The sequence below is a fragment of the Cyprinus carpio genome, chromosome B7 (assembly GCF_018340385.1).
Source record: "Cyprinus carpio isolate SPL01 chromosome B7, ASM1834038v1, whole genome shotgun sequence".
Lineage (NCBI taxonomy): Eukaryota > Metazoa > Chordata > Actinopteri > Cypriniformes > Cyprinidae > Cyprinus > Cyprinus carpio.
In genome coordinates this window covers 1,538,762-1,558,215 of record NC_056603.1, presented here as the reverse complement: position 1 = coordinate 1,558,215, position 19,454 = coordinate 1,538,762, and the positions used below count along the sequence as shown (strand labels likewise).

Here is a 19,454-nt window from a genome sequence, read left to right as displayed (position 1 = left end):
TGATCAAACTGTTTCAAGACCTGAAGCTGATTAATAAAATGGCCTTTTTGCAATCCAGGTAAGAATCTAATGAAGTCTTGCAGGTGTAGTTAAATCATAGATAATCAGTCATATAATGGACAAAATGAGCTGACTCTTCAAATATCATAGGTTTGCATACTATTTAACACATTAACGGTCAGTACTAGTCTTCTTGCGTTCGCAGGAATGATCTAATCGCTGTTTTCAGTGTTTATGTGAGCTCCAGTGTTGCAGATGTCTAATCCACAGCCCCTGTCTGACAGCTTCTGTGGATCAGACAGTCCAGCGCTGAGATCTCCAGAGCCTCGGGTCTCCAGCGTCCAGCGCTGAAATCCTTACATCAAGGACTGTAACCCGCTTCAATCAGAACAGCCAGTTTCAGACCTGGACAAAACAGTTTCTGAGCACGAGATTCTGAAACAATCCAGTGTCTCCCTCTTTGCAGAAGCTGCACGACTCGAGAATGAGAAAGTCTGAGATGTCAGACAGAGTTCAGTCTGAAGTCAGACTCATGATGTGTGTTTTCCCAAACCCGTTCCAAACACAGCAGCACTGCACTTTCTCAGCTGTTTGTCTTCACTATAGTGTTCATCAAACACTTGAAGACTTAATATTTATTTGCTAACATTTGTTTACACATACATTTTTTCATTTTAATCTGAACTCAACCAGGCCAGCCCAGAAAAGGTATATATTGGCTGAAAATGATTATTGTTGTCTATAGTTGTGTTCTTTTCTACTTTATTCTGTTTGAAACATTTATTTACTTCATAAGTTTGTATTGTCTATTGTTTTATTGTATTTAAATGTTAAAATTTTTATTAAGAGGAAAAGGCATTATGTTTCTGTAACACAATTCAATACCATAATAAAAGCTTCAGTTTTTGTGATGTGAAAATTCATATGCCTGAAAATGATTTCCGAATGGTGCTGAAGCTCTTGCTGCTCAGACGTTAATGCAGTTCACTACTATCAGATTTGTGCAAATCAATCTGAAAACACAGTCTGGAAAACAGTTACACGTGGATAACATCCATGAGGATGCTGCCAATGAAGAGCGTTCTGCCATCATCATCATCATCAGCTCAAGCACACACACATATCTCCTCTGTTACCATAGCAACGTGCCTCCCGAGGCATGCTGGGTAGAAGGATAATCCATCAGCAGTGTCCTGATAGTGGGAAAACATCCAGATACCTGCGCCTTCTCCCCAAACACACACCTGAGAGAAGCACAGCGCCATCAATTACGCAGACAAATCCAGCCTGCAGGGGAATTATGGGTAAATACATCTGGCCCTCGACGAACGTGAGCGGAGTTTGGTCTCGCATCGTATCTGTCAGACACCGGAGGGACACCATCAGGAGGGTTTAACCTTTGACCTCAGAGACTCACATGAGAACCGATCTACACAACCATAAAACAACCGCACTGACAGTGGCGAGTCATTCCACTGCATCTGCTCCATTACGACTGATCGAAAACAAAAAATCAAACCAACTCATAAGAAGAAAAGAAACAATGGAGGAAGAGTAAATCTAGCTTTGCAGCAAATCAAAGCCCCCAGAAGTCGCCAAAACCGCAGTCCAATCAGAGAGTGGCCTCGCTGCCGCCAACACCAATCCTCAACATCACAAACCCTCTTTAACTGTTAATAATCAGCCGCTTACCTTCCACCGCGTACTCTTCTGTTCCCGGACAGCACCGAGGAGAGAAAGAGAGAGAAAGACAGAGTTAGTGCCATGCTTCACAGTCACACATCTGACAATCACACACCAGTCTTTCACTGGAGAACTGATCCGCTCAAAGCCAGCGAGCAAGAGAAGATGAAACGTCAGGCAGGGTCATTTAAAATGTGAGACCCCCCGCTGAGAAACATGAGAGCAGCAGTGTAAGACAATAGCAGATATGAGTTTCTCATTCACACGGGTCAAACGCTCATCCTGCTGCAGCTCATTAGAGGCGCTCCGCTCGCTCTCGCACCAGATTCATCAGTGTCTAGTTGTGATATTGACCTGAGAGACGTTTAACAGCTCAGCTGAATTAGGTTAATTACTGCAAAACTGTTGGCAAGAAAGTTCAGGAGAACAGGACTCCAACGCAGCCAATGCAACCCGGATCTGCTCACAGCAGCTCAGTCTGTTCACACCGCAAGCCTTAAGGTCTTTGCACTCCAAGTCCGAAATGTTTGCATGTTAAAAAAAATAAATACGACCTCACGTTGTGTCAATCACGTTTACACACTGCATTTTGATGGGAAAGGATGACGAATATGAAAACAACAACAAAACGTTTTAATTTCGGACTCAGTGTGCAAGGACCTTTAAGTAAAGTCACCTTTATACAGTGCTTTTAACAAAACAGATTGTGTCAAAGCACTTTACAGTATTAAATAGGAAAATAGTGTCAATAATGCAAAATGACCATACAGCTCAGTTCAGTTTAAATAGTATCCATTTCATCATTTAATTCACTTAATTCATCAATCAACTAATTTCATTCTAAACACTAAATTCTTGATCAAGTCGACGATATCACTGGAAATGAAGTGTCCCCAACTAAGCAGCAAGGAACCAAAACTCCATCGGTGACAGAATGGAGAAAAGGCGAATCATTATGAGCCATTGGATGCTATAAGAAAAAAAAAAATCAGATTCCATGTGTTTTGAGCTGTTCACACTTTTATGAAAAACAGATCTGAGTCCACAAATCTAGATGCCACAGAATAAACGTGTTTTATTTATTTATTCAAAAAAAAAAATGTATGCACCAAATATTATTTTTTTAGATGCCACAGAATAAACGTGTTTTATTTATTTATTTACATTTTAACATTTCAATCATACTGTCATGTGTTTATGTCTTTATATAACTTTATCAGCATTTTAATCCATCTTGTAGATGACCTGGGAACTAAGGTTCACTTAAAGTGGGAACTAAATGTATTTTCCAACTTAAAACACACAGTCTCAAAGAACTGTTCATTATCTGTACCAATATGATGGACCGTAAGCATCCCTCGGCCACTGAGTGTAGTTTGGGCTTCTCCTCAATGCATCCTGTAAATGTTGTCATACACTCTTCAAAATAAAGGTGCTTCACGATGACACAGAAGAACCTTGTTTGTCTAAATGGTTCCATAAAGAACTGAAGAACCTTTACATTTCACAAAAGCTTCTTTGTGGCAAAAGAAGGTTCTTCAGATTATAAAAAGTTGAGAAAGAGATGGCTCTTTAAAGAACCTTTGACTAAATGGTTCTTTGTGGAACCAAAATAGTTCTGTGAAGAACCTTTTAAATTGATACTCCATCCCAAAATGAAAATGTTGTCCTTAATCACTTACCCCCATTTCGTTCCAAATCCATAAAAGCTCTGTTGTCTTCGGAACACAATTTAAGATATTTTGGATGAAAACTGGGAGGCTTGAGACTGTCTCATAGACTGCAAGTAAATAACAGTGTCAAGGTCCAGGAAAGATATTAAAGTCGTCGTCAGAATACTCCATCTGCCATCAGACGTGCAATCTGGGTTATATGAAGCGACGGGAACACTTTTTGTAAGTGAAGAAAACACAAGACTTTATTCAATAATTACTTTGTCAACGGTCTCCTCTGTGTCTCTCCATATCACCGTATGCTGTGTGTGCTCTTCTGTGTCCTCCACATCACAAGGATGCCTGTTTTCTTTCAAATCAAAGCTAAATATACAAGCTTTACACGTTTTCTGCAGTTTTACTATTGTTCCTTAATTCCCCTCAACCCAATGGCCCCCCCCTTTCCCCTTCAACTACTATTGGGCTTGAGTGAGCTGCAGCCCGTGGGCCCCGCCTTTGCCCGTTCACGTTTATTTGATTTGTTCGTTATATGCCAGTCAGAATTCATAAATTGTTAGCCGCATTTCCACTGTGCATGCAAGATCCAAACGGGCCACACCTTAAAACAGCTTAAACTGCGCATACACGGAGCGATTTTCATCCGATTCTGTCCTGTCAGAAATTTTGGTCACCCCTCGTGAGGGTAAAGCACAGCTGAAGCACTGACTGCCTGCACGAAAATAGAACTTCAACTATTTAATCTTTAATAGTCTACAGCCAGAAAGAAAACGAAAAGAGAGAGATCTTTTGATAAAATAATGTTATTATCACGGGAAATGTGAACCATTGTCCATCATTTTGCAACTAGTAATAAAGACAAACACGTTGCAAAATTCTAAATATTCACGTTTTAAACCATGAAGGCGAGCCAGTGCATGCCACACAAACAATGTGCAAACTGCATGAGCGTTATGCCCATGAAGAAGTTTTAAACTCCAGTCAATTCATTAAGCTTCAGAAAGTGAAAGTAAAACAGCCCGCGCTGTCGGCATCTGACGCTTAACGACACATATTCTTAGAGGAGACGACAAACATTTGGGTATTGCCTTAAAACAAGTTTTATATTTTCATCGATGACTGATTATTACAGTGTCCGGACATAGGCTACTTTAGACAGAATGTTAATTATAGGCCTATTCATTGTGTAATATATCTAAATGTTTTAAATCATTTTCAGTGAGGAGTAAGCTAATTTACTCATTTATTATCCGTGAATCGTGAGCTTGACTTCACATCGCATGCGATCTGCTCGTACAGTGTGAGGTGATACCTTGATGAAATCTCAAAAAAAATGGCACAGTGTAGCCGATGCCCGGCCGTACACCTACGACCTTCGAGGGCACAATCAAACAGCAGAAACTGGTATTTATGATTATTTCACACAGAAGAACGACACACACACTGAGTCGCGTCTGCACCGATTGGTTTATCACACGGCTACTTTAAACAGCTCCATTAAGCCTTTAGCCAAAGAGCGCACATTTAGAAAGATAATGATAAATTCTCAAATTTTCACAACTCATTTCTTTACAGAGGATGATTCTATATTACTATATTAATGTTCCACTAAATTATGCAATCATCTGATGAGTTTTGAGCTCTCTCTCGTCTTACTGAAATGAAGAAATGTCATCAAAATTAATTTAAATAAAAAGTAGCAATTTAATGAGTTTCTGTTTTCATAACATAGCTATGCATATGATATAGGATTTAGCCTATCATACAAACATGAGTCCTGTTATTTTATTCTCGAATATCTGCACGATCGCAAATGAAAGTCGTGACATTGAACCATCCAAGTGCACACACACACCATGAACACACACACCATGAATACACACCCAGAGCAGTGGGCAGCTATATATCCAGTGCCCGGGGGGCAACTGACCATGAACACACACACCATGAACACACACACCATGAACACACACCCAGAGCAGTGGGCAGCTATATATCCAGTGCCCGGGGAGCAACTGGGAGTTCAGTGCTTGCCAGCATGACTTTTTATTTGATTTAATAAGAGGACACATATATGACAATAACTTTTATAATACTAATAAGCCAACAGCTCCTTTTTTTTTTTTTTTTCAAAGTTAATTCAGGGTTTTGATCTCTCAACAACCTGTTTATTATATTGTAATGGAAATTTAATGTTACATTTAAACTTTGACTATAGCCTATTATGCATATTAATTGTACTGTTTACCTAAAGCATATGTTTGTGTATTTTGTGTTACTCCACAATGATGTTCTATTTGAGGGCATTTGTAGTGTATAGGGCCCAGACATAACCTCAAGCCCAGGGGCCCCCGCCCCCCAAGTCCTGCCCTGGTTGTACTGAAGGCTCTCTTATAAAATAGCCTATTTTTTTTTATGTTAATTCATGTTCATTATGTATTATAGTAGTAAAGAGAACGATTAAATAGGTCACTTGCCGCTTGAACTGAGCGCCTGCCGCATTAAAGAGCGCCAAAACTGTATTTGTTGTATGTATTTCGTTATGAATTTTGAATAATTTTCAAGCTGATACTTTGTTTATTAAAATGAACAAAGCACAAAGCTTTTTGCGATTTTTGGACGACAAGTGCGCTTCAAATGATGAAGTTCACGCATAAAGAGAATACATCATAGACCTAAGATCGTGTTAAGATGAACCCATATTATTAATGATTACAAACGAGAATTGTTAACGATATTATCAATATTCACACAGCTGACAGCTTTACCTGTTCTAGTTTGTTCAAGTTGTGTACGAAATAGGCCATGTCCACACTAATACGTTTTCGTTTGAAAACGCATCTTTTTCTCTCCGTTTTTGGCCTTCTGTCCACATTGAGATGGCGTTTTTATCAAGGAAAACGGAGCTTTTTAAAAACGCTCTCCAAAGTGGATAAATTTGAAAACGCCATTTTCGCATTGTAGTGTGGACTGTGAAAAGTGCTATGCACTTTCACACTATTTTGCTATAGATGTGTTACTTTGTACACTCTTCAGTCCTGCAAAGATGAAAGCAAATTTACTCGCGATCGCGAGTTGCGTTATAGAATCGTGTGTGTGCGACCTGGACGCGTCAGTGAATGGTGAGTTCTTTTCGTAAATAAAATATATAAAATTTCCTGTCAGAAAAACTGCATGAAAACGTTTCATGTCTGTTCCATGTGTATAAATCTGCAGTGAGCATTTTTGAGGCTTTACGCATGCGCAGAAAGCAAATTGAACTTTTTCTGATGTTTCTGTGTGGATGAGACACTTTTGGAAAACGCTAGTGTGGACGGAGAGCGTTTAAAAACGAAAACGCCGTTTTCAAATGTATCCGGATTAATGTAGACGTAGCCATAGACGCTGCTTTTCCTCACTTTATCAGGTGTGTGGCAGAGATGAGGACTGTTTGAAACTCTTTTCCGCTAAAACTTTGATGCGCATCGTCTCAGTTTAATACATCAACATAGCAAATGATGCGATCGCAAAACAATCAGGGAAAAAAATGCATTACATGCCAATTTTAAGTAATAAAATGTAAATACATATGCCTTGTTGCCAATGGCGACCTCAGCAAAAATTTCACTCGCAATTTAATATTTTTCGTCGCAAATCCGACCGATTTAGTCGCAGTTTGGAGCCCTGCATGTGGCTTGAAACGTGTATGACTTTCTTTCTTCTAGGTAACAATAATACAATACACACACTCATATTAAAAATATAGAAAGGGAGAAAGGTTTATATATTATATATATATATATATACATAGATGTATAAAGTACTAGAGAACCAGACTTGAGTAAAAGTACAAGTGCTCTATCAAAAAAGTGACTTGAGTAGAAGTTGAAGTGCTCTTTAAGCACCACACTTAAGTAGAAGTACTAAAGTATTCAACATTTTTGGTACTTAAGTATTGCAAGTAGTCTATTTTAAAATTTACTACTCAAGTACTGAAAGCAAAAGTACAAGTATTGTGTTATGTAGTTATTAAAGAAAGTAGTCAAAAGTTTGAACATATTGTTTTTATTATTTCAAATATTAACCTAAAGAACAATCACAATTCCTTGACTGTAACTTTTTGTAAACAAAAAACAGATTAAGTATGTCCCTTCCCCTTAAAAGCATCCCTCCCTTCTCTTCCCTGCTTGTTTTTTTTTCTCCACAACTTATTTCCTTCTTAAACTAGTGTGCATAAAGCAGTCATTTTTGGAAGTTACACATTTTCTTTTCACCCTCAACTTGTTAGGGCAACTAAAAGATCTCAAAAGCCAGTAGGCCACATTCAAGTATTTCTTATGTAAAAACAAAAGTGATTAGAGCACCTTAAAACACTGAGCTTAAATATTTGTAAACAAAAACAGATCAAATATGCCCCTTCCCCTTTAAAGCATCTCTACCCTCTCTTCCCTCCTTGTGCTTTTTTTTTCTCCACAGCTTATTCCCTTCTTAAACTGGTATGCATAAAGCAGGCTCCCATACCACATCATTTCTCACTCTAACATCATAATGCCCTGTTTATAGGTATGTTTGCAATATCTTATATACAGGACAAGCTCATGTGTGTTTCCATATATAAAAAAAAAAAAAAATTCAAAGTAATCCCCAATTTTTGAGCGGTACTGTAAAAAATGGGGTAAGCACACTTATATTCTCATTTCAAGAGGTGTTCTGAGTAAATGATTTGTTTGTAACACTTTACAATATGGTTTGATTTGTTAACATTACATTAGTTAATGTATTAGACTAATAACTAACCATGATCAATACATATGTTACTGTATTTGTTAATCTTTGTTAATATTAGTTAATAAAAATACAGCTGTTAATTGTTTGTATATGTTACTTCACAGTGCACATTAACTATGTAAAGCCGGGGCGCTCGAACTCTATATCAATACATCCCCCCTCTCTCTACATCACCGACATGACAAGCGCAGTCTCTCTCTCTCTCTCTCGCTGCTCGTTCTTATCTGCGCCCTGACAAGCGCAGCAGTCATTCTATTCTACATCACTCACCAAACAAATAAGGCTTTGGCGGCCGCCAAAAAACATTTCAATGCAGGAAAACTCCTGCATTACTAATGTCGTGTCAATCTATAATACCATTAACCTATAAAACACCACGATCACTTGAAGTTGAAGGGGTGGAAGGTGGTGTTTTTGGTTCGTCCATCTTTTTAGCTGATCAAAAGGCAGAATGGGAGCACGCGAAGTCTTCTTAATCGCTTGATTCGCTCAATGATGTGCCAGCTTCATCAAACCTGCCATCTACCGTTCTGGCAGTGGTAATGTGGGTTTGGAATGGAATGATTCGTAACATTTTTATAATTGTAACGAGTAACGATGCAGCACATAAAAAAATATCGGAGTAAAAGTATTAAACTCATTGAAAATATTTACTGAAGTAAAAGTGGAAGTAGGAGAAAAAAATAATACTCTAGTAAAGTACAGATACCGCCTTTTAGTACTTAAGTACAGTAGTGAAGTAGTTCTACTTCGTTACTATACATCTCTGTATATATATAATATATATATATATATATATATACATATATATATATAAACCTTTCTCGAAATATCTTCTTTTGTGTTCCACTGAAGAAAGTTATGTTTTATGTTTAGCTTACAGTCTTTAGTGAGCAGAGGAAACACACAGTGAGTGCAGCAGAGATCTGAGCAGATCTGGACGAGTGTTTGTGAAGTGTTCAGCGCTGACAGCTCTAAACTCATGCGTCTGTGTGAGTGTGAAGGTCATGACTACAGTCAAACGAAATGAACAGTCAAAACACACTTCAAATGTCGGGCCAAAGACACGCAGGCTCTCTGTGATGAGTTCAGCTCGGATAAACACTGCAGAATCATCAAACTTCACTGTAACTCTACAAACACTGAGCAGCACACAGCAACACTTCTATTGCAGTTTACGACTACATTCATTACATGAAAATGTAATGTAAATTAAATGAAATCAACAGCATTATTGCTGAGAAAAACCTTGAAATGAAGACTTATTGTCTGTGGTTCATCATCAGCTGGAAGCTGAGCCACATTCAGTGTGTAGTTCTGAATACAAACTCAAAACACAGTTCCCACTGATATACATAGTAGCCATTTACATGAAGATTTGTTTTCCTTCTATAATTTACACACACACACACACACACACACACACACACACACAACAACAACAACACACACGTGCTCACGAAACACGACTGAAGCGGCACTCACACAAAAAGAAAAACAACAACAACACACAAACACAGAACAACACACACAACAACATCACACAAATACACAACAGCAAAATAAAACAACAACATACAAAAACACACGACTGCAGCGGCTCCACATGGACAGCGGGTTAAAGAGGAGTTAGTTAACGCTGGTAAACTAGTACAGACCTAGCTGAACTTCTGTTATCTGAAACAGGATGTTCAGTGAGAGAAACAATGCCGTCAGCTGAAGAGACTAGAGAGTGGAAGAGTAACGTCACTGAAGAATTGTTCATCTAATCATCGCACGCTTCTAATAAAGCTTGGAGGTTTCAAATCATAACAAGCTCTTAATGAGATCCTTAATTAACGTACAACACAAGCACTGCCTCCACATACAGTAGCTGTTGAACACACAGCAGTGCATCTGAAATGCATGTGAGAGTAAATATGCTGGAAATCTCTAAATATTCAGTCCTCAGAGCATTCACAGGAAGAAAAAAAAAACATTGGTGAATTATTCATTTTCATAAATCTGGCTGTCTCCTGAGGCAAGGCACTGTCTCCCACCTGCTATTAAGATTTCATGATAGCGGCCGTGAGAGTGTTTAGAGCTCAGTGTGGATTCTCCACTGGAAACATGACAAGAACCCGGACAAACCTCACTTCAGACAGGAGCAAACTCAGACAAATTACCACATCATACAAAAACAAACTCACTGTAACATCACACTTCAGACAGGAGCAAACTCAGACAAATTACTTCAGCATTTTAATAAGATTATAAAGACTGACCGATCTTCTGATGAAATAAGGTAGTCTCTGCTCTAAAATCACTTCTAGACTGTCCTGAGGATATTAAAAAGTTGGATGGCAGCTAATTCTCAACAGTTTAATGAATCTCGGTCCTAGTTTGGGCTCCCCTGATTCCATTACTATGATAAACAGCAGCGTGGGACCTCTGTCTTACATCTGCAGTCACAAGCCAGAAACATTGTTTTGTCGTTTTTAATTCAGCCCTATATTTGACAGACAAATTAATTCTGCAGTCAAAGGCTGTTTTCATCAATTCAGAACTATTTCCTAAATTATATTAAATAAAATATAAATTTACTTTGCATCGGAGCATTAAAAGTGGTAGCCTATTTTAGTGAGCTATGCTACATGGATTTATATGTCAATATTCTCACATATTAGGCCTATAATTGTCAGAAAGTACATTTTTCATTCATATTTTAAAATTCCTTTAATAAAACAGCATGAATTTTTGCCAAGCACATACTTTGTTATCCATTACCTGTCCTTTATTTTGACAGATAACAACTTGGGAAAAGATATCTGTCTGTACACTGGTTAAGAAATTGTGGCGTGTTTTATTAATTATTTCCTTTATTTTAGTAAAACATGAGGCACTGTATAATTTCGCTCCCATTATTTAGGCCTAACTAAAACAAGAAACAAACAAATTAATTTAGCTAATTTAGCTAAATCATTGAAATTCTAAAGAATGGACGGATTAATAAAACGTCCTCACATTTAAACTCAAGTTCTCTCATTATAATCAACAAAGTGCACACAATGAAAAAACAGCTTCATTAATCGACAACTTCAGTGATTTTAAACAGAGCCTACTTGCTTGCATGTAAATATATATATATATATATATATATGTATATATATATATATATATATATATATATATATATATATATATATGCAACTGCAATCTTATATCTTTGTTATTTAATGCAAAAGAGATTTACTAAAACAAGTTTATGAGAGTCATGCATCTGTTTAATCTTGATCAAGAACCACTAATGATCAACAAATTGGAGCAGCATCGGCCGTTAGATCATGTTAAAACGTCAAATAGCCTTCAATTTACAGGTTATAACTGCATATGTCTTGGTTGTAGACTTGTGAAGAATTATTTTTAATGTAGATCCCATACTGTAACCTGAAAGAAATGTGCTCTATTACTATTCATATTCAAGTGTTTGTGCAAAAAAATATTAATGCGCATGCATGACAGGGAGGCACTAGCGTGATCACTTGAATTTTTTCCTAATAATGAAATAACTTAAAATTGGGGTGTCTCACATGCATGAGAAATATATCTACAGAAAGCTTGAAATGTATATTTTTAAATGAACCAATTCAAAATGAAAGCATTATGTAATCTGTGAAGGTTGCATTTCTCTTTAAAGGCGTGTACAGTATACTGTGGAGATGAGAGTCAGCACTGTGAATTTCATCTAGCAGCCGACAAGAAAACATTTGTTTATTAATAATATTTAATAATAGTTATTAGGTTACTTCTTCCTGTGCTTTGTGGCAAACTTAATGTGTGTGCTAGAGCATGGAATATATTAAGGCTCATTATGGATTAGACTGTGTTAATTTAATATAAACCTGCGATTAGTTGAATAATGACTTAAATGAACGACTAGTAACTAGAAAAATCTTACGTGGGGGCAGACCTATTAAATACCCTTTAGACATCTCTGTTAAAGTTTTTAAAGCATTTTATACGCGTTTGCATTTTGGCACATCCTTAACATTGATTTTTCCTCTGAAACACAAAAACAAAAATTTTAATAAAATTTATATTTTATGTTTTGAGAATGGACAACCCTTCTCCACTCTGCAGATATTGTTGCTTCTGGTTTGTCCATTGTAAATAACAGAAAGTCTAAAAAATATGTTGTCTCCCATTTTGTCTCGTCTGCAAGGCATGTGTATTTCCCAAATCTACAATAGCCTATAAAACACGTTCATAGACAGATACTTTTCTGATGTCTGGACTCTGTTTGGGATTTAGTAAAAAACTTAAAGTGAAGTTTCAATATATTGGTAATGAATACATTCTGTGAGAATTCATATTTCAGGATTTGACTGCAAATGTTATTTCACTAATGCTGGAATTACCCAATAATGAACCTAAAAATAATTAGGCCATGATGTCTCGGGACAGTTTCTTATTACTGCACTATATTTTTACATTTGTAAAAAAAAAAAAAAAAAAAAAAAAAACATATCATATTGTATGTAATACTCTGTATGCTGTTGAAAAATTGCAAAAGCCAAACAACACCTGCTCTGCAAGTTTAAACGCTCATCAGAACATCTCCCTATGAAAGAGCAGGAGATTCACACCTTTATCTCAACCCTCACAAGCTAAACAGAACTACCCCCACCCCCTCCAGCTGAACTGAATTCAGTCACGCTAGGGTTGCTCAGTGTAAAATGGACATGATCTATCTAAAAGAGAGAGAGGGAAAAAAACGGTGTAACATAAACCAGCAAACTGCAGAATACACATTTGTATTAATAATTTTTTTATTTTAAAAAATAAAAAAAAACCTGTGTTGCTAAAATCACTGACAACCTTCTACCACTGGACTATGGATTAACTTGATAAACCAAACTTCCCTTCTCCAGACATGCACAACAACCATATCACAATAACAAAATCTAAACATATAAGCCGGTCTGTTTTTTCGCTGTGCGGGCCATGTGTACAATTACTTTAGGATAATAACAAATTCTCAACTGATAATTAATCATTCTTTTTGCGAAAATCATTGTTATTTGTGAATGTAGGCATTTGAAGAGGGCTTTATGACCAAGCGGAATCCTCTGCCAGCTGCTCCCTCTTCACAGCGAGCGCGACTCACGCTAACTGTGCCCAGGTTCAGCGTCCGCGTTTTGCTTTTACAAAATCTGTTTGAGGCGAATGCAACTTATTAATCATGAGCCCAACATTTAGCAAGGCAGGACAATGTAAAAGAGACGTGTTACACATTAAATAAAAGAAAAAAAAACACAAATGTGATACATAAATATAATGTACCAACATTATAAACACTAGGCCTATAAGATATTTTTTGTTCCCCTCACTTTACAACAAATCCTTTAAATTTAACAGAACAGAAAACAAAAATATATCATTCTAATGGATAATTATAATTTCAGTATATAATAATATAGGCTTAGCTATAAACAAACAAAATAATAATAATAATAATAATAATAATTTAAAGCGAAACATAAGGTAAGGTTGGGCTTACCTCTCTCATTCTGGACAAATCCAAACGTTTCCATATTCGTGATGTTGCCCATTTGAAGCTGAACTATTATTCATCAGGTAAAATAGGCTTTGCAGTTCATGCGTGTTTCAGTATTAACGAAAAAAAAAATCGTAATGAGCGAAAATATGCCGTTTTTTTTTTTTTTTTTTTTTTTTTTGCTGAGAACGATCCAAAGTTATTTTGTAATGTTATTTTTGTTTTACTTCATCCTTTGATCTCCATTTACAAACCAAAATTTTTCAATTACAGTCAGTTTGCAACCCGTCCCTTTGCGCCACCTGGTGGTAGTTTAGCGAATGACGGTACACGCAGGGGTAATAGGCATTTTGGGTGGCCACCTACTGTATATTTAACAAATAATCTCTAACGCCCCATTCACTTAACTAAAGTGCCAACTATTGGCGCTTTTCCACTGCGTGGTATGGCTCAGCACGGTCTGTGTTCCCACTGCAGTTTAGTACTGCTTTAGAGTGGGCAGGATTATTCACATGTGATCATAGTTACGCCGCCTCTACTGCCACCACTCCTAAAAAAATCTTTTTCATTCTGCATCACCCCATCAAGCTCTCGCTGGATCCGCTCCTCTGCTATCAACGAGAGGAACGTCTGTACTTCCTCAACAGACAACAAAACTTGTTGGTTGTTAAAAAAGGTGCGTTTGTTCAAAACAGTTGCGTTCGATCCTTCGCTGACTGTGCTGATTTAAATGTAGCGGTTCTGTTGTGTTTGTGTCGCACATCCAGTGATGCAGGTAGTGACGATCCTCTCCGGCCAATCTGTGATCAGCAGAGTTTACACGTCACGTTTTGGTAACGGTACGGTTCACTTGAAACCTCAGCCGAGGTGGTACTAAAAAAAGTACCAGGTACTGTACCCAGTGGAAAACCCGCCATAAGTGAACCGTACCAATGCAATGGAAAAGCACCATATGAGGGTCTATGGACCCTTCCCCTGAAATGCAACTAACACCTCAAAAGGGCAGAAGAGGCCTCTGGTTCCATGGCAACCAAAGACACACTATCTGATAACACTAGTTTTATGGCTCAAAGGAATGCGGGCAAAGCAACTCTTACTCAAGTCTCTCTAAAACAGACACATAATGCCCATAAAAAAGGGACTCTTCTCTAATTAATTCATACAAAAACCTTACAATTAACTAAATGAAACAGAGGTTTAGTATAAGCTGTAGAGCCTGATGATTTTACTCAGGTGGTTAACTGACTGTTTTCATAGCTTCATACTCTGGGTGTTTCCTGATGGTTTCATTCATCCACTTTAGCTCCCCTTTTGTATGCGTGAGTGAGTGAGTGTATGTATGTTTCCTTGTTTGTTTGTTAGACTAGTTTGTGTTAGTGTTTAGATAATGCAACTCTTGTGCACAAATTACATGAGTTTCTGATTCTGCCTTGCAAATTAATTGTCCCTTTATGATTTTGTTACGCTCTAATGCATTATTAGGCTACTGTAAGAAGGTTGTTTTCTGTGGCCACAAAAATATCCTTTCTTGCAGTTTATATGAAATTACACTAAATGTCCGCTGGACGAACAGATTAGGTGATGGCAATTTAAATCTGCTACAGTTACTACTGGCAGCTCATATAAATATTGTAATTCATCATAATGAATTGTAATTATTTATATACATTTCCCTTTTGGGCTAATTTACTACAACGCTCACACACGGAGGACGAAAAGAAAACCTTACCCATCTGAATAAATAACAATCAATACAGAAGTACACTGAGTCTGACTGAACAAAAACAGAAAAACACACTACTCAGTCTGATGAATTTCATTATACGACATTCTAGTCTCATGACACCTGTGCTCACGTTCAGTAATGGATGTTTCAGAAGAATCTGTCCTGGAAGACACTTAAGGACAAGCTGATGTATCTCTCTCCAAAAACACTCCTTCTTAAGATGAAAGGAAAGAACACAAACCCAAGGGAGCCGCAGCAGAAGAATAAAGCCGTCGACAGAGAGTTTACAGTCCATCCTCTCAGTTCATCTCACCATTATGACTGCTGTTTACTCAGTCTGCCCGCACATTGACTAGTAACATCACAGCAGAGAATTAAACACAGGGACTAACTTCAGATTAAATCACATCAGAGGAGATGTGCACTGAGAAAAATGTGGTGAAGGATTTACTCCGAAATCAGTAAATAATAACAAAGGGTAAATGGTAATTAGATTTAATTTAAACAAGAAATTTGGAAGTCGAGAAGACCAGAATATTATTTCTTGTACAATGTGCTCTAATAATCTTTTTTACAACACTGAAAACATTCATCTGAGCTCTCGGGGGGCGGGCCAGCGATTGTCTAAAAGACTGGAAGCTGCACCAAAAAGCCCCGCAGAGCATGCAAGCAGCGGCTCGCAGGAATATGTTATATGAGTATTATCTTAGTCCTTTCTCCTGGTGGAATTCAAGTCTGGGACAATAGGACACTCCAGAGAGATCAACGGCCATCTCCAGCGAAAACTTAAACGCGGCGTTCTTCTCAGAAAGCCTCATTCACCGCAGGCAAGTAAGGAGGTGATTGAAGGTTGTAAATCACACCTCGACCGGCTTCTATCCAGAGCTGTCCCTATGCTGGAACACATTCAAGCCGCTTATGCAGGGACGATCAGGCCCTCCAAGGGAGATCCGTTCAAAACACTCTAGCGGCTTTTCTATTAAAATATTACAAAATATATTTTTCCTCAAGACCTTCTACCACTGGACTATGGATTAACTGATAAACCAAACTTCCCTTTTCCAGACATGACGAATTCATCTCACTTTGCAATATAAACATCGTGTGTGTATTATAGAGTCAAATTGATGACCTATCTTATATGATTATTATATATATATAGTCAGGGCCTGGATTGGCTAATCAGGAGCATCGGGGGGATTCCAGTGAGCCGGTTGTTTTTTCGCTGTGCGGTCCGTGTACAATCAACTTTAATAGGATAATAAACACAAATTCTCAAACTGCTAATGCATCTTCTTTGACGAAAAAAGCAGGTTATTTGTGAATGTAGGCTTTGCAGAGGCTTTATGACAAGGCGGAATCCTCTGCAGCGATCCTCGTCACAGCAGAGCGCGACTCACGCTAACTGTGCCAGGTTCCAGCGTCCGCGGTTTGCTTTTTACAAAAATCAGTTTGAGGCGAATGGCAACTTATTGATCATGAGCCCAACATTTAGCAAGGCAGGACAATGTAAAAGAGACATATTTCATTGTAAGTTAATGCTGTTAAATAGAGAAAAAAAATACATTGGAGAAAAGAAAAAAAAACACAAATGTGATTATTTCTGAGAACTTTTTCACTGCAGGCAGATATAGGACTACATAAATATAAATAAAAAATATTACAATACAAACATTTTCATTCCCCCATTTTCTTAAATAAAAAACACAAAATAAAAAACACATTTTCTACCAGAATAAACAATTGAGGTACTTAAAAACACACCTTCACTCTAAAAATAAAAACATCACAAAACAAATAAAACACAACAAAAAATAATTTCCTCAAGACCTAGTCATAACTTAATAGTTGTCTTCTTAACGTAAAGGTGTCTGCTTCTATTTTAGCCACTTTATTTTTAATAAAACTATCACACTGTAAAAAATGATATGATGAAAAAGTCATAACAACTTATTTTAACTTACTTTAATTCATAGAAATAATTTAAGCAATTTAAATTGCTTTATATATAATACAATAAAACTAAACAAAAAATATATATATATATATAAATATAAAAAGCAAACACGAATTCAATATTTATGGGGAGGGAAGGGGGCGGCTTTTTTGTTTCTTAAAGTAATTTTTAGATGCAATGGAAAAAAAAGGGATAAACACAAACACGTAACTTGTAAATAGTTAACAACATAGCCTAGATAAGGCCCAGACTCTGTTTCTATCTGAAGCCAAGCATAATGTAAATTTGTTAAACCACAGTAACAAATTTTAAATGATGAATTGCCTGTTTTCGTTTGCTTAAAAAAGGAAAAAAAAAACATGCCAAAAATAAATTAAGTTTTTGAGAGAAAAAAAAAGAAGTCATGAATAAGTCGCATTTTATTACATTCAGAAATAATAACAGCGGGTATAAAAATTGTATAATGTACCAAAATTATAAACACTAGGCCTATAAGATATTTTTTGTTCCCCTCACTTTACAACAAATCCTTAAAATTTAACAGAACAGAACAAAAATTAAAAATATATAATTCTAATGGATAAATATAATTTCAGTATATAATAATATAGGCTTAGCTATAAACAAACAAAATAATAATAATAATAATAATAATAATAATAATTTAAAGTGAAACATAAGGTAAGGTTGGGCTTACCTCTCTCATTCTGGACAAATCCAAACGTAACGTTTCCATATTCGTGATGTTGCCCATTTGAAGCTGAACTATTATTCATCAGGTAAAATAGGCTTTGCAGTTCATGCGTGTTTCAGTATTAACGAAAAAAAAAAGTAATGAGCAAAAATATGCCGTTTTGTTTTTTTTGTTTGTTTTTTTTGCCGAGAACGATCCAAAGTTATTTTATAATGTTATTTTTGTTTTACTTCGTCCTTTCATCTCCATTTACAAACCAAAATTTTTCAATTACAGTCAGTTTGCAACCCGTCCCTTTGCGCCACCTGGTGGTAGTTTAGCGAATGACGGTACACGCAGGGGTAATAGGCATTTTGGGTGGCCACCTACTGTATATTTAACAAATAATCTCTAACGCCCCCTTCACCTAACCAAAGTGCCAACTATTGGCGCTTTTCCACTGCGTGGTATGGCTCTGCACGGTCTGTGTTCCCACTGCAGTTTAGTACTGCTTTAGAGTGGGCAGGATTATTCACATGTGTATATAGTTACGCCGCCTCTACTGCCACCACTCCTTAAAAAATCTTTTTCATTCTGCATCACCCCATCAAGCTCTCGCTGGATTCGCTCCTCTGCTATCAACCAGAGGAACGTCTGTACTTCCTCAACAGACAACTAAACTTTTTGATTGTTAAAAAAGGTGCGTTTGTTCAAAACAGTTGCGTTCGATCCTTCGCTGACTGTGCTGATTTAAATGTAGCGGTTCTGTTGTGTTTGTGTCGCACATCCAGTGATGCAGGTAGTGACGATTCTCTCCGTCCAATCTGTGATCAGCAGAGTTTACACGTAACGTTTTGGTAACGGTACGGTTCACTTGGAAAATCAGCCAAGGTGGTACTAAAAAAAGTACCAGATACTGTACCCAGTGGAAAACCCCCCATAAGTGAACCGTACCGTGCCGTACCATGCAATGGAAAAGCACCATATGAGGGTCTATGGACCCTTCCCCTGAAATGCAACTAACACCTCAAAAGGGCAGAACAGGCCTCTGGTTCCATGGCAACCAAAGACACACTATCTGATAACACTAGTTTTATGGCTCAAAGGAATGCGGGCAAAGCAACACTTACTCAAGTCTCTCTAAAACAGACACATAATGCCCATAAAAATGGACTCTTCTCTAATTAATTAATAGGAAAACCTTACAATTAACTAAATGAAACAGAGGTTTAGTATAAGCTGTAGAGCCTGATGATTTTACTCAGGTGGTTAACTGACTGTTTTCATAGCTTCATACTCTGGTGTTTCCTGATGGTTTCATTCATCCACTTTAGCTCCCCTTTTGTATGCGTGAGTGAGTGAGTGTATGTATGTTTCCTTGTTTGTTTGTTAGACTAGTTTGTGTTAGTAAAAATCTAATGCAACTCTTGTGCACAAATTAC

The 19,454-nt window shown here is 37.2% G+C and overlaps 1 protein-coding gene across 1 annotated transcript in view; it reads right to left on the bottom strand.

Annotated features, from left to right (window-relative positions):
• Window positions 1-19,454, bottom strand: part of nrxn2b (neurexin 2b) — a 682,623-nt gene that overhangs the window by 548,927 nt on the left and 114,242 nt on the right. The window contains exon 3 of the mRNA XM_042728878.1: window positions 1,693-1,710. Within this exon, the coding sequence (XP_042584812.1) occupies window positions 1,693-1,710 (18 nt within the window). The remainder of the gene's footprint in view (window positions 1-1,692; window positions 1,711-19,454) is intronic.